This window comes from Protopterus annectens, chromosome 13.part0 (genome assembly GCF_019279795.1).
Source record: "Protopterus annectens isolate FY-2018-M chromosome 13.part0, PAN1.0, whole genome shotgun sequence".
In the NCBI taxonomy this organism is placed as follows: domain Eukaryota; kingdom Metazoa; phylum Chordata; order Ceratodontiformes; family Protopteridae; genus Protopterus; species Protopterus annectens.
The window spans coordinates 151,389,421-151,404,194 of NC_056747.1; the positions used below are offsets into that span (position 1 = coordinate 151,389,421).

General features: G+C 42.4%; 1 protein-coding gene across 1 annotated transcript in view; it reads right to left on the reverse strand.

Annotated features, from left to right (window-relative positions):
- CCHR13.PART0H19orf44 (chromosome chr13.part0 C19orf44 homolog) overlaps positions 1 to 14,774 on the reverse strand; it is an 822,089-nt gene that overhangs the window by 615,309 nt on the left and 192,006 nt on the right. Inside the window, exon 4 of the mRNA XM_044090741.1 lies at positions 14,149 to 14,644. Within this exon, the coding sequence (XP_043946676.1) occupies positions 14,149 to 14,644 (496 nt within the window). The remainder of the gene's footprint in view (positions 1 to 14,148; positions 14,645 to 14,774) is intronic.

A 14,774-nucleotide genomic window follows, 5' to 3' on the forward strand; every position in this document is an offset into this window, starting at 1 on the left:
AGAAATATCTGTTAAATCCACCAATGAAATTCCAGTGTGAGACAAGACAGCAGAGAAACTGTATGCTCTAGCAAGTGGCAGAGTTGAAGTCATACTGATTTTAGGCATCACTGAAACTTCCTCATATGAAGCCTCAAGGAAGCATGGAGATGGTAGAGGCCATGAACCCCAAAGCCATTAGAAATTCCCTGGCCAAAAGGCATGACAAGAGACGCACAGGAAGAGAGGCTAGCATTGGAACAGGTTGGATCCTACAACCTAGAAACATGTGATCGTGACACAGAGTCAACATTGGTTTTTGAAAGTTGACAGTGATTCAGACTGTGTAATTAGAAGCTGAGTAAAATGAAGATCCCACACTAGCTTGACTTGGGCTGGGGCCTGAAGTAAAACGTCCTCCAGACTGGGAAATATCTGAATGCCCTGAGGTCTACAATAAGTGACTACTGGAGCTAGGCATTTTGTGAACACCCTTGGAGCTGCTGAAAGCCCAAATGGCAAAGGAGAGAACTGAAAATGACAGGAAAAAATAGAGAAACAAACATTTCCCAAATACAGAGCAGATAGGAATATGAAGGTAGGTGTACTTTAGATCCAGGGAAACCAGAAAGGCCTGGGGGAGCAACAAAGGAAACAAGAGTTTGAAAAGATGGCATTTGAAAGGATGACCCTTTAAAATAAGTGTTCAGAAATTCAAGATCTAGAACAGGTCTCCAAGACCCATCTTTCCTGGAGACCGGAAACATCCTGGCATAAAACCCTAAACTCCTCTCAGATGTTGGAACTAGTTGAATGGTACCCAGATCCAACAGACCCTGCAATACCTCTGGAAAATGAGGAAGCTGTTTTGCTGAAGGTTTAGGGATACTGGAGATGGTAGAAGGGTTTTTCAGGCCATAAAGTAACCCTGCAGGATAATGGAAAGAACCCAAGAGTCTGTGGTGATATTTTGCCAAACTGGAAAAGACACAGAAAACCTGAGGAACAAGGGAACATGGCCAAGAAGAAGGGAAGGCAGAAAGTCAGATGGCTGCAGACTTATCAGGGAAGGACGCCTTATGATGCCTAAATGTTTGACTGGGTTTATCAGAAAAAATACACCTAGAAGTATTCTTACCTTTGGAAGACTGTCTAGACAGTCAATGCAAAAGGCAGTTTAACTAGGATAATTCCTCTGAAACTTAGGAGTGGGACAGACAAAGATGTGCTTCAAATCCTTCAAGACCTTACCCTGATCCTGCAAAGTCTTAAAGAGCTCTGCCACAGCAGTGCCAAACAAATGTTGGATATAGAAGGAGCATCCAGAAGTTTTGTCTTAATATCATCTGGTAAGGCTTGATGACAAAGCTAGGAACAGCGCTTCACACAGAGAAGGAGACAGCAATCTTAGAGAAGATATCAGTCACATCATAGCTGCATTTTACAGATGGATAACTCGAGAAGTGGAACCCAACAAGGAGAGAGCTGAGACCTTACCCTCCAAGCCAGGCATATCAGATAAATTCTTCTCAATCTGGGAAAGAAGAGATAAAATATAATGTCATATGGATCTGGTAATTTATAGAACTAAAGGCTGAAGTAGCAGAAGTGTATATTTCTTACCAATCCTCTCCATAGCTCTACTGTCACTATCAGAGGGAAAAAGCTGAGAAATGACCAGAAGCCTGCAGGGCTTATCAGGAGACACATTTATCACTGCTGGATTAGAAGAAGGGCACTTGTATAAGAATCTGCAGGCATGTGGCACCTTACAGAACCTGACAAGCTTCCTAGGTGCTGGAGGCTGGGGGTCTGGTGCCAAAGAAGCAGCAGAGAAGGTAGCCAATAGAGCAGCCAACACAGGAGGGACAGCAGAAGGTTTAGCAGAGTCCATCTGCAATAACTCATTTCACCTTTTCTGTATGGCTGATACCTGGCAGCAATCCCATTTAAAATGTTATATTGAGCAGCCACCACACAAGGGACAGCAGAAGGTTTAGCAGAGTCCATCTGCAATAACTCATTATACATTTTCTGTATGGCCGATACCTGGGAGCAATCCCATTTAAAATGTTATATCAAATGCAGGACTGCATCTCCAAAGGACAGTTCCTGCAAAGGAGAATCAGGGCTAACAGATTCCTCCTCCACCCCATAGTCTAAAAGAGAAGGCATCTGAGAGAAACAGGCTGAAGAGTCAGCATCAGGGTCAAAATCCACATCTGATGACTCAGGGTCCCTTTCCCTTTTTGGGGGGTAGAGGACCAAGGGGATGCAGGAATTGAAACTCCCTGAGGAGACTTTAAAGCCATCAAGGCACTGAACAAGTCCTGCCATTCTCTTTGTGGATCTCTGGAAGTTGTGGCTCCCCTTTAACATCCACGGTGGACTTTTGCAAGGCCTTTGAGTACATGAGAGAAGCCAGTTCCATGCCAATGCCCAAGAAAGTTATGGCAGAAGAAACCAATGGCAATACCAAACAATCCTTCAGGTTCTCTTCCACCTCAAGAGAGAAGTTCAGTGGAGGCTGGACAACAGCAGGGGCAGGTCTAGACTTCTTAGCCTTCTTCTTGAATGGCAGCTGTACTTCAAGTTGAGTGGATTTTGCTATGGCAATGTGGGCCAAGAGCTAGAGACATCTGTTCTCAAAATAAAGGGAAGCAACATGGCTACATAAAGTCTTTGGTACAAAAGCCTGACAGATGGAACACTGAGTGTGGTCTTGAGACACACCTAAGCAAAACAGGCACTACTGTGGCGGTCCTTATGAGGAATCTGCTTCCAACTCTGACATTTCCCTTTCGTGCACGACATGCAACCCACTAAAAAAACAGAATAAAGAGAAAAAGGAACCTCAGTGGGCTACTTATCTGGAAAGTGTAGGCTCAGTATAAGCAGCAGAATAAAGTGAGTTCAGACGTACAATAAACAGTGTTTGGACTGGGAGAAATGAAGTTCTGGTTTGGGACGCATTTATATGTCACCTTTATGCCCTATGCTTGCATGGGAGCATACATCTGATGTTCCCAGATAATAAAGGCTTTGGTATACTGGCCGGACATAGTGCTATCCTTGACAGGAGATCCCAAAGGTGATGAATACTGCAACAATGATATGGAAGGACATCTATTTTTTTTCCCTGTGGAAGAAAAGCTCACTGAACTGAGATGTCTAGCAAATACCTCAGATGACAATCCTGTGTGATGGTGTCAAAACATACTTTTGAATGATCTCTTTGAATCCCAGCTTGTGTAAGAGATATCTCACCCAAGTGAGAAATTCCTGACATTTTGAAAAGACTCTGCAATGATAAGCAAGTCATTTAAATATGGAAAAATGCGGCTATGCTGTAGGCTGCAATCAGCTATAACTAGACCTAGACAGTTTGTGAACACTGTTGGTGCAGTGGACAGACCAAAGGTTAAGGCAGAGAACTGATAATGTGATTCAGGTACATAAAACCTTAAGAAACAGTCAAAATCTGGATAAATAGGAATGTGATGACAAGCATCTTTTAAATCTAATTCTAAAAGATGAACTTAAATGAGGAAGAAGAGGCAACAGGTTGTGAAGTGGAAGCATTTTGCACTTGGGCACTTTCACAAGTAGGTTTAGGAAAGAATGATCTACAGCTCGTCTCCAAGTATCTTCTTTCTTTGACAACAAAAACATCCTTGAATAAAAGCCCTTCCCAAACTGGGGAGGAGGACCTAGCTCTATTACCCCCCCCCCCCGAGATAACTTATGTTGAATGACAGGGGGAAAACAGAAGTCTGGTCTGATAAAGAATTACCCCCTGAAAAGGAAGATTTCTTCCCACAGCCATTTGTAACCTTGATGAATGATCTTTCGTATCCATTTGTCTGAAACTACCTGTTGCCAAATAGAAAAAATGAGATTCAGACTTTCTGGAAGGGAACGGGGACTTCTAGAGTGTGAGGGGAAAAGGTCCCTTAAACAGTCACTCTGACTTGTTGGACTGTCCATTGTTTTGGGGAGCCCCAGTATTCTTTTTGGAATCCCTTGCCATTGCTTCTTATTTTGCTGGGACTGTTTATTTTGTTTCTTGCCAAAATTGGATACGAAGTTGGAAAAGTAGGGTTGAAAAATCAGCTTACCCCTCTCATTACACTTTCTGATAACTTCTGTAGCAGAAGGACCAAAACTAAGCCTCTACACAAGGAAGAATTGAAATACAGCCAGGCAAACCTTCTCAAAACAGTACCAGAGGCCATAGCCATGGAAGAATCACCCGAGTCATAAACACACTTTAAACAACGAATGGTGACTGTACAATGAAATAAACTAGACCATTTACAGCAGATTTCTCCTCACAAGAAGAAACTGCAGAGAAAACATTCATCATACTTTCACAATTAGTCAAAACTAAACTTTAACATATGAACCTGACAATTCAAAATTCTGAAAATCAAAGTTGCAGAAGCATTAAAGTACAGTTTTGTACCTACCATAAATGTAGATGTTCGAGTGTTCACACTGCTGCAGTCATCACACTTGGGTTATCCTGCCGTCAGGCGGTCCCGCAGTCGGCCCGAGTTCCAAAGTCTTGGTCCGGCATCAGTTGCTGTCGTTTCTTCCCTGACGTCAGTGCGTCAGGGGTATATAAGATGCAGCAGACGCCATTTTCTTTAGTTTTTCTTGCCCCAGATGTCAGGTGCCCCCAAGTAGGTAGGCAATACATATTGCTAATCAAAAATATACATATAAAATAAAAACAATACCTTCAGTTATCAGCAAATATACCCCAAAGGTTGTGTAGGATAGAAAGGTATAGATAAGTCCAGCTATTTCAGAGGGGATGGAGGGAGGGTAACCTGGACTGCAGCAGTGTGAACACTCGAACATCTACATTTATGGTAGGTACAAAACTGTACTATGTTCATCGTGTTACACTGCTGCAGTCATCACACTTGGGTAGAATCCCAAAGCTAAGGTTGGGTGGCTGGTCTATAAGGAGTTAGGATTGGCTATGAGGCCCTGCAGAACTGCAGTGGCAAATCCTGCTCTGGATTTAGAGTTAAGAGGCAGGTGGTAATGCTTGGTAAAGGTGTGCACTGAACTCCAAGTTGCAGCCTCCAAAATTTCCTTGGTAGGTACTCCTCTGAGAAAGGCTGTTGAAGTGGCTGTTGCCCTGGTGGAATGTGGTCTGATGTTATTTGAGACTGATTTTCCATGCTGTGTGTAGCAGTACCAAATACAGTGTCCTATCCATTTGGATATAGTCTGCTTTGAGATAGCCTTGCCCTGTGATCCTGCAGCATATGCCACAAACAGTTGCTCAGTTTTCCTGAAAGCTTTTGTTTTGTCCAAGTAGAAGTGTAGCTGCCTGTGTATGTCCAAAGAATGCAGAAGTTTCTCCCCTTTATTCTGTGAGTTTGGATAAAAGGTTGGCAAATGAATGGTTTGGTTAGGAGCCACACTAGATACCACCTTTGGCATAAAGGAAGGGTTTGTCCTTAAAGATACCCTGTCCTGATGAAAAATTATAAAAGGTTCCACTGCCATTAATGCCTGTAGCTCTGAGACTCTTCGTGCTGAAGTTGCTGCCAGGAGCAGAGCTGTTTTCCATGACAAAAATTTTATATTGGCTGTATTGGCCGGCTCAAAAGATGGTAGGGTCAGTTTTTCCAAAATGAAATTGAGGTCCCAAGTTGGTGTTGGTGCTCTCTGGGGTGATCTTATGTTTTTAGCCCCTCTGAGGTACTGCTTTAGCAAGGGATGAGAGAATAAAGGAGGATCCGTGTTGTAATGTGCTGAAATGGCAGAGGCGTGGATCTTAATTGATGAGAAGGATAGGCCTCTGTCTAGCATCTCAGTTAAGTATTGTAAAATCTGAGGAATGTTTGGAACAAGAGGGTCAAGGCTTTGAGCCTGGTTCCAGGCACAGAATCTCTTCCATTTTTCTGAGTAAGCTTTCCTGGTGCTAGGCCTCCTGGCCTCCAAAATGACATCCATAACAGCTTTAGAGAGAGGTGTTGCCTGTTTGGCTAATGTATCTGCCATGCAGCCAGGTTTAGGGTTTTGAGCTGACTATGCAGGATCTCATTGTTTTGTTGAGTTAGAAGGTGTGGAATTTGAGGCAAAATCCATGGTGGGCCCTGAGCCAAGTTCCTTAAGATAGGGTAACAGTGCTGGCGTGGCCAGTCTGGAGCAATCAGGATCATTTGTGGTTTTTCTTGTCTGGCTTTTAGGAGTACCTATGAAAGGAGAGGCAGTGGTGGGAAGGCATAAACTTTTAGTTTTTTCCAGCTGAACAGAAGAGCGTCCACTTTCCATGCTTGTTTGTGATAAGTCCTTGTGCAGAATTTTTGTAGTTGGCAATTCAGTGGGGATGCAAAAAGATCTATGTCTTGGCATCCCCATTTTTGCTTTACCATGCTGAAGATCTGCAGATTCAATTTCCATTCGTGAGGGTCCATGATATTACTGCTTAGATCGTCTGCCAGAGTATTCTTCTTTCCTAGCAGGAATTGTGCTTGCAGGTGAACTTGGTACGTTAGAGCTGTGTTCCACACGGTCATGGCTTGCCTGCATAGGGAATAAGAATGAGTGCCCCCTTGCTTGTTTATGTACCACATTACTGTAGTGTTGTCTGTCTTTAGTAATAGTTATCCTGGATGTAGAAGGTCCCTGAAAGCTGTTAGGGCATTTTGAACAGCCAACACCTCTTTTTGACTGATGTGAAGATGCATCTGGTCTGTGGTCCACTTGCCCTGAATGCATTTTCCTGCCATGTGTGCTCCCCAGGCGTAATCCGAAGCATCTGTTGTTAGAGTTTGCCTGGCTGTGGGTTGGGTAAAAGGCTGACCCTTGTTTAGGTGACATGCCTGTGTCCACCATCGAAACTCCTGTTGTAGGCAGGGAATCATTGGTATTACTGTTTCTAAACTGTGAGAGTATGGAGTCCAAACACTTTTTAGGTACCATTGTAATTTCCTCATATGCAGTCTGGCATATGGTATTAGTAGCATGCAGGATGCCATGAATCCCAGGGCCTGCAGAATTTTTCTTGCAGGGAGATGGGACTTTTTTGCCATTAATTGAAAATATAGAGTTAGTTGAACTTGTCTGTCTGGCGTGAGGCAAGTCATATGGGCCGTTGTATTTAAGCTGGCACCCAGGAATGTAATCTGTTGCGAGGGCACTAGTTTTGACTTCTTTTCGTTTACTGTGTACCCTAGAGAAATTATCAACCTTTTTACGAATGCCAGATGCTGTAGAAGAATGTCCTTTGTCTCTGCTTGAATGAGGCAGTCGTCCAGGTATGGGTATATTTGAATTCCTTTTTGTCTGCAAAATGCAATTACTGGTGCCAGGCACTTTGTGAAGACCCTGGCGCAGTAGATAAGCCAAAGGGTAGTGCAGAGAATTGGTAGTGCATTGTACCAGCTTTGAATCTGAGGTATCTTCTGCAATTTTGTCTGATAGGGACATGCAGGTATGCCTCTGAGGTCCAGAGTAACAAGCCAAGCCTTCTTGCCCAGCATGGGTATCAGCTGCTGTAATGTCAACATTTTGAATTTCGGAATATCCAGGTAAGTATTCAGAATTGAAAGGTCTAGTATGGGCCTCCAGGCCTTGTCCTTTCTGGGGACCAGGAAGAGCCTTTAGTAAAATCCTTGTCCTTGCTCCTGTTGTGGTACTTTTTGAATAGCTCTCATGTCCATGAGGGCTGAAATTTGTTTTGGTGCCTCTGCCCATTGATTTTGTGGCAGGTCTGGCATTCCTTTTAGCCTTGGTAAAGTATGAAAGTGGAATCTGTAAACTTGAGACACAATATTCAGAACCCATTTGTCTTGGGTGATTGTTTGCCAGTTTTGAGAAAAAAGTGCTAGTTTTCCCCTTAAAGGGGCTTCCAAAAGGGATGTGCTTGGCATACAAAGAGGAAAGTCATTGTGACCGTTTCCTGTAAGGTTGAGACTTGTCCTCACTTCCTTTTGGGGTTGAGGTGCCCCACTGTTGTTGTCTGTTTGAGCCTTGGGGTTGAGATCTGCCTCTCAGGCGTCTGTATCTGCCTCTGTGTGGCCTGTCTGACACTGGAAAGGACCAATTCTTTGTTTGTCAATTTCTGCTAAAGCGAGGTGGCTGTACCTGTAAGAAATCCTTGACTGTTTGCATAGATTTAGCTTTATCCTCCATTTTCTTTAACACCTCTTCTGTCTTAACACCAAACAAAATATCATGCTGTAAAGGAGCATCCAATAATTTTGCCTTAACATTATCAGGTAAACTCTGTTCTTTTAACCAAGCATGTCTTCGAATAACAGAACCTGTAACTGCGGCTCTACAAGAGGCCTCTAAAGAATCAAATCCACATTGCAGAGTATGTTTTCCCACCTGTTCAACTGCATGCAATAAATCCTGCATTTCTTTACAATCAGGAGCTTCTGGGCTTGCAAGCATTTTCTGTTTTAACTGAGCCATTAAATATTGTTGGTACTTAAACATGTGAAACTGGCAATTTAAAGCTCTTACTGCTAAAGTTGCAGACGTGTATACTTTCTTCCCCCATCTATCCAAAGCTCTGGAATCTCTGTCAGAGGGTACTGGATTTTTTGCAATAGAAGCCTTAACCCCTTTTGGACCCTGGGAAATAGTTTCTGGATCAGCAGAATGGTTTTTGTAAAGAAACTTGTGAGAGTCAGGGACTCTATAATACCTATCTGGCTTGGCTGGAGCAGGGGGCAAAGAGTCAGGAGATAGGCTGGATTCAGAGAACACATCATCCACAATATCTAACACAGGCGGAATAGCCAGGGGCCTGTGCTGAGGCAATAAGAGGAAATCCCTGAGCCTTTTCTTGGATTCTGAGTAATCCTGACTTTCCCAATGGAAATGCTCCCTCATGGTATGTAAAGTTTCCCCAAAAGAATAATCCTCAGGAGGAGAGGCTGAAGGGATTGATTCTTCAGCATCAGAGTCCTCATAGGGGGGTAGAGAGTATCCCTGGTCTGAAGAGGAATCAGAGGAAATGGAAACCTGATCAGAGGAGTCATAGTCTGTATCCTGCGTAGGCCTTTTCTTAGGAGGGGGATAGGAACCCCTGATTAGAGTAATGAGGTCTTTGGCCATTTTAAGCATCTGTTTCTTAGGCATGGAGGACTGTCCAGAAGAATGCTGTACTTGTTTCTTTGTCTTTAATGGTACCTTTGTCTTGGCTGTTGTTTTAATGGTAAGCTGTGAAGGTCTGAAAATACCCTCAGAAGCCGATGCCTGCTCAGCGGCTCTGGACCCATCTGAGGGATTAGTTTCCGTAGGCCCAATACCTTGAGTTTCCAGAGGCCTAGCTGTCTCCACATGGGAGTCGGAAGCGGCCTGTGGCTCTGAGGTAGCGGGTGTCAGGGGCTACGAAAGCGCCACACTGAGAACCGGCGACTGGCCTAGAAGAGGTTTTGTCGTCGGTTTTGGACCTCGGATGCCTGTCTTTATCCTTGTCTTTGCGTTTTTTCTGTATTGAGGTCGTCGGCTGATCAGACGGCATAGTGTAAATGAACCTTCGCCCAAAGTAGTGCAAAGCAAAATCAAAACGTCTTTTTATAGTGCGTTTGTTAAATCTAGCACAAAACTGACAACTAGTGATGTTGTGATCAGGGCCTAGGCATGGAATACAGTAAGAGTGGAAGTCCTTATGAGGTATTTGCTTCCCACAAGAAATACAGTTATTAACTTTTTCTGACATCGGTCTGAGGCAAGAAAAAAGTTTCCCCAATGGGGTACTTAGCTTTATTGAAGACTTCAGATCTGAAATTCGACTTCGAAAATCTCAGGAGTCGGCCGACCGGCACTTGCGAACTGCTTCTGCTTCGGGCACCGCGCAGCAAGAAAGACTGAAGAAAATGGCGTCGGCTGCATCTTATATACCCCTGGTGCACTGACGTCAGGGAAGAAGCGACAGCAACTGACGCCGGACCAAGACTTTGGAACTCGGGCCGACTGCGGGACCGCCTGACGGCAGGATAACCCAAGTGTGATGACTGCAGCAGTGTAACACGATGAACATATTTTTCTCCTTACTTATTTTCCCATCCATGTCAGAAAGCATAAGATTAGGATTAATTAAACTTTTAGCAGCATTAGGATTAAATAAAACTATAGCTGCTGGGTCAGGTTTGGGATGAGAATTTATAAAAACTTAAAAGACTGAGGAACTTTACATAATCTATCTGCCTTTTTAGGGAAGCAGGCTATCAAGAAAAATGCAGTCAGAGAGACACACTCTCCAAAGCTTAAAGTACTGGAGGAATGGGTGAAGGTGTTGGAAATTCCATTTGTAACAACTCATAGTATTGTTTGAGGGACTGAGAAACCTCAGTATTCTCCAGCTGAAAACACTGGCACAATCTGGAAATAGTCTCACAGAAAGAGAACTCTCCTTTGATTCTGAATCAGAAAACAGACTAGAAAATCCTGCATCTGTCCCTTCATCTTCCTGTTCAGATTCAGAAATGTGAATCTCTTCAGGAAATAGCCATTTCTTTTTCTTTTACCAGAAACCACCTTATAAGTATCAATAGTTTGAATTACACCATGAGCCAGCTCTAGTAAACTACTCCTGTGCAGGGAAATTAAAGCAGCAGCAGTTGCATGTTTATTTTCTGTTTCTTTCTGACAGGAAAAACAGAGCCAACAAGACTTGCTAATGTAAGCAACAGCTTCCCAGGGATGGGCACAGCACCAACCAGGAAACTTTGTCTGTTCCCTCTCCAAGGACTGACGAGTGGTTCTTCCTTTCTCACTGAGAGAACCCCAAAAGCTGGAAAGACCCCCGTCTATACTGGCTGTAGCTCTTACATCAGAAAGATCCAGAGTAAAAGATGAGTGGGTCTGAAGAACCAGTTTTGGTCACAACAGTCACCCACCTGCAGCTCAGGCAAACTGATAGCCTGCTGTGGTGGCAAGGGCTGTTTGCGTTTCTTCTTTAATTTTTTTTTTTGTAGCTGGAAGAAGGACTGCACATGGGACCAGTAGTTTGTCCCATAATCAAGCCGAAAAATGTGCCCCATTCCGAGGGAAAACAAGTAGCATAAGTCAGTAAAAATGTAAAGTTGTTAAACGTCACCTTTTCTTCATAAAATCACAGTAAATATCACTTTAATATGCTTTGTTAGCCCTCCAAAACTAACTAACTAAATAAATACAGTTTTTCCACAGGAAAAAGACTGCGCTTCCCTTTAAAAGTACAAACAGTCCATTACAACAAAAACTCCTAGATGGAACACAACATCCCTAAAAGGAAAGTACATTTAAATAATCAAATTAAAAAGTGGAAGGTTTTTTTTCCAAAGGGAACTTATCTGTCCACCAAAGGAACAGTTCAAGTTGACAGTCAATCCTCGAAAGCTCACACAGGAGGATTCTCGACAGAGGCAGGAAAGCTCTGAAGGCCTTGGCTCTCAAACTTAAGCTGCTTAAATGGTCTGAGCATGTGGAAGATGCTCTAAAGCTTTGGGAGCTGGCCGGCTGTTATAGCCTTGGCAGGATACTACTCCATATAACTAAGGCTACTGCAGCAGTGATCAATATGATGACATCAGAGGACTTTAGTTTTTTGGGGAATGTATGTGGAAAAAGCCTTCAATAGGGTGCATTTGGCAGTTGTTATGGGAAGTGTTGGGAGTAATGGGCTTTCCAATGAACTTTATCAGATTACTCCAGGAATTGTATAAGGGGCAGAAGTGGTACTGAAGCTTAACTGTACACTGACAGATGGATTTGAGATAGACAGAGTTTTCCCCTATCCTCCTTACTGGCTATGTACCTAGAACTGCTAGCACAGAAAATAAGGCTATCTAGCATCAGTGGATGGGACTGGAGGGAGAGGAAGAGAAACTTGCCATGTATGCAGATATTATTTTATATACCACTACAACACAGAAGGATATCCCTAGACTTTTTGCTTTGCTAAGATAGTTTACTCAACTCTCTGGTTACAAAGTCAATGAAGTTGTAAGTGTAAATTATGCCCCATCTTTCCTGCTGGTGGAAACATACCCCCACATATGGGAACATTTTAAAATATGACATATAGGTGTTTGGATAGCACTGAGCACATGCAAATCACTTAGGGAGACTTGGATAGACACAAAAAGAAAGATTGGTGGGATGACAAACGAAATGGAAGGTGAAGAGAGTGGGTACAGGCAAGAACATTTTTCATTGTTCCCCTGATATTTTATAATGCATAAGCATATGTGCAAGACCCGGGCATGCATTTCTGGGCATGGCTACAGAAAGAAAAGTTGAAATATTTATGGGAGGAAAGGAAAACCACAGCGGACTGAAGAAAAAAAAGATTCTACCAATAGACAAAAGGGAGTCTTGCACTTCCTCGTTAATATGATTACTACAGAGCTGCACAACTGTTGCTAGTTTATTTAATACAGAATGGGAGTATGTTGCAAAATGCAAGGATATGTTATTGAAACAAAGTGGTCCGAAACAGATGATACACAGTGTAAATTTTTGAGCCTTGGAGACCTAAAACGAGGAAGATAAATATTATCTAGAGGCGATCTACACTAATATGTTAGAACACCTAAAAAAGACTGAATATCAGAATTGGAAATTTGAACTTTAGCTCAAAGGTTTAAGTGACAAGATGTCTCACACAGATGTGACAGCAGCAAAAGGTCAATGTGAAAGGGACAGCAAGTTATATTATTGCGAACAGTTGAAAATAGGAGGAAGGTTAGGAAATTGGCAGAAGCAGTTGACAAACATGCCCTGAATGTATGGGAATTATCAGAGTTTAGAGGGTTACTTAACACTGAAAGTTTATGAAACTGAGAAAGACAGAAGAAATGTTCAAATGCCAGACTGACATATGTGAGAACTGATGAAGCTCCTCAGATGAGATTGATAGGGCTATTTATAAGGCACTGTAGAGGGAATGGGAGAAAGGAAGAGGAAAGCAAAGGTTAATGTGGGAGAAAATGACTGAGGAAGAAGTTACAGAAGATCAGAGAGAAATCTGTTTTATCCCTAGAGCTGCTATAAAATCTAAAAATTTCAGGATTTTCACATGGAAGTGTTTGCGCAAGTATTTTTACATGCCAAATCAGTTACATAAAATCTTTCATGGCACTAGTTTTGAATGCTGGCCATGCAATCCAGACCTGGTAGGAGATTGAAGGAATACAGTTTGGTTTTGCAATAAACTTCACAAACATAAAGAGAATCTGCAAAGGTTTCTTGACAGAAGTGGTGGCTCAGGCATGGGTTTTGAAAGAGGGGTAATATTTAATAAGCTGGGGGAGAGAACTACCGAAGTCAAAGCACACACAAGCATTACTCTCATTAATTTTGATTCTACCTAAAAAGGGGATAACTAGGAAGTTGTAGCAGGGGCAGGAACCAAAATCTAAGGAAGTGTTAAATCTAGAAGCAGAGGTATGTTTAATGGAAAAAAGAGACTCATAAATCAAAAGCAAATTTTTTGTTATACAGATATGTTAGAGTAAGGCCAGAAATGGAAACTGTGGGTGGGGGTGGGGGTGGAAGGCTTTCCACACAAAAAGGGAGAAAAATCAAATATGACTGAATATATGGAATGTATGTTTGTAACTCCTGTTTTTGGGTTGTATCTACTCTATAATGGGGGATAGGGGAATTAGCTAGTTGATACTGGAAAAAGGGTCAACTGCCAGGTGAGTTTGATGCACTGTACATAAGGACTGTATAATGTTGAATCATTAACAAATCCAATAAAAGGCCTGGCTGCTAAGCAGTGCCTATGGAAGCTGCACACATTAACGAGCCATTTCCTTAAATATGTACATAATAACATTTGGTCCACATCACTTTATCTCTTTAAAACAATTATGGGTGTGCTGTGCTTCAGAGCTCTTGGGTTTCTGAGTTAATTCATAATGATGTTTTAATTCATGTGACTACTTTACTGCTTTATTTTACATGCAAACTTTTCAATGGAAAAAGATATACTAGCTATTAAAGTTACTTTGAGTAGTAGGGGAAAACCTTTAAATGTCTTTGGACAGAGTAGAAGAAATTATGTAATATTGCAATAATTTAAGAACATGACTTTAATACAAATCTACAGATATTATTTGCATACCGTTTTAGGGAGTTATGCAAGTTAGTTCAGTTTTACTTGCTTAATGCCTTTTCATGTACTCTTCTTCTACTTACCACTGGAGCCAATGCTGTTTTCAGTGATAACCTCCTCAGCTATAGATGCATCAGAAAATAGTTCATCCAGAGACTTAATGTCACTTCTGTTGAACGAGGTCAGTGTTTGCTTCATAAACCTTACACGTGGAGATGGTGTCCTGCCAGGGGAGTTTCGGCTGGATGAAGGACTCCTGGAAACAACTTTGCCTGCAGAGTAGCTTGTAGGTTGTGACCATCTCAAGAAACCTCGACTACCTGGAGATGTGGGAGTTGAGGGAGGTCGATATGGAGAGTGGCTTCTTGAAGGAGTCTGCCTGGGAGATCTTTTGCTAGGTGGAGATGGGGTTCTGGACAAAGTTTTCAATGAGAGCCTTCTGATACGTGGTGAAGGAGAGTGACTTCTTGAAGCTGTCCGCCTTGGAGATCCTTTGCTAGGTGGGGATGGTGTTCTGGACAGATTTTTTAAAGAGGGTCTTCTGGTCGGTGGTGAAGGAGTTCTTGATGGAGTTCCCAGCTGACATGTCAATGAAAAAATTCCATATTATATATATGAATTCTAAAAAACAAGAATGCATATTTTTAAACTTCCTAAACTATTCACTATTACCATTCTTCTTGTCCACAGTAACAGTACTTGAGTATTA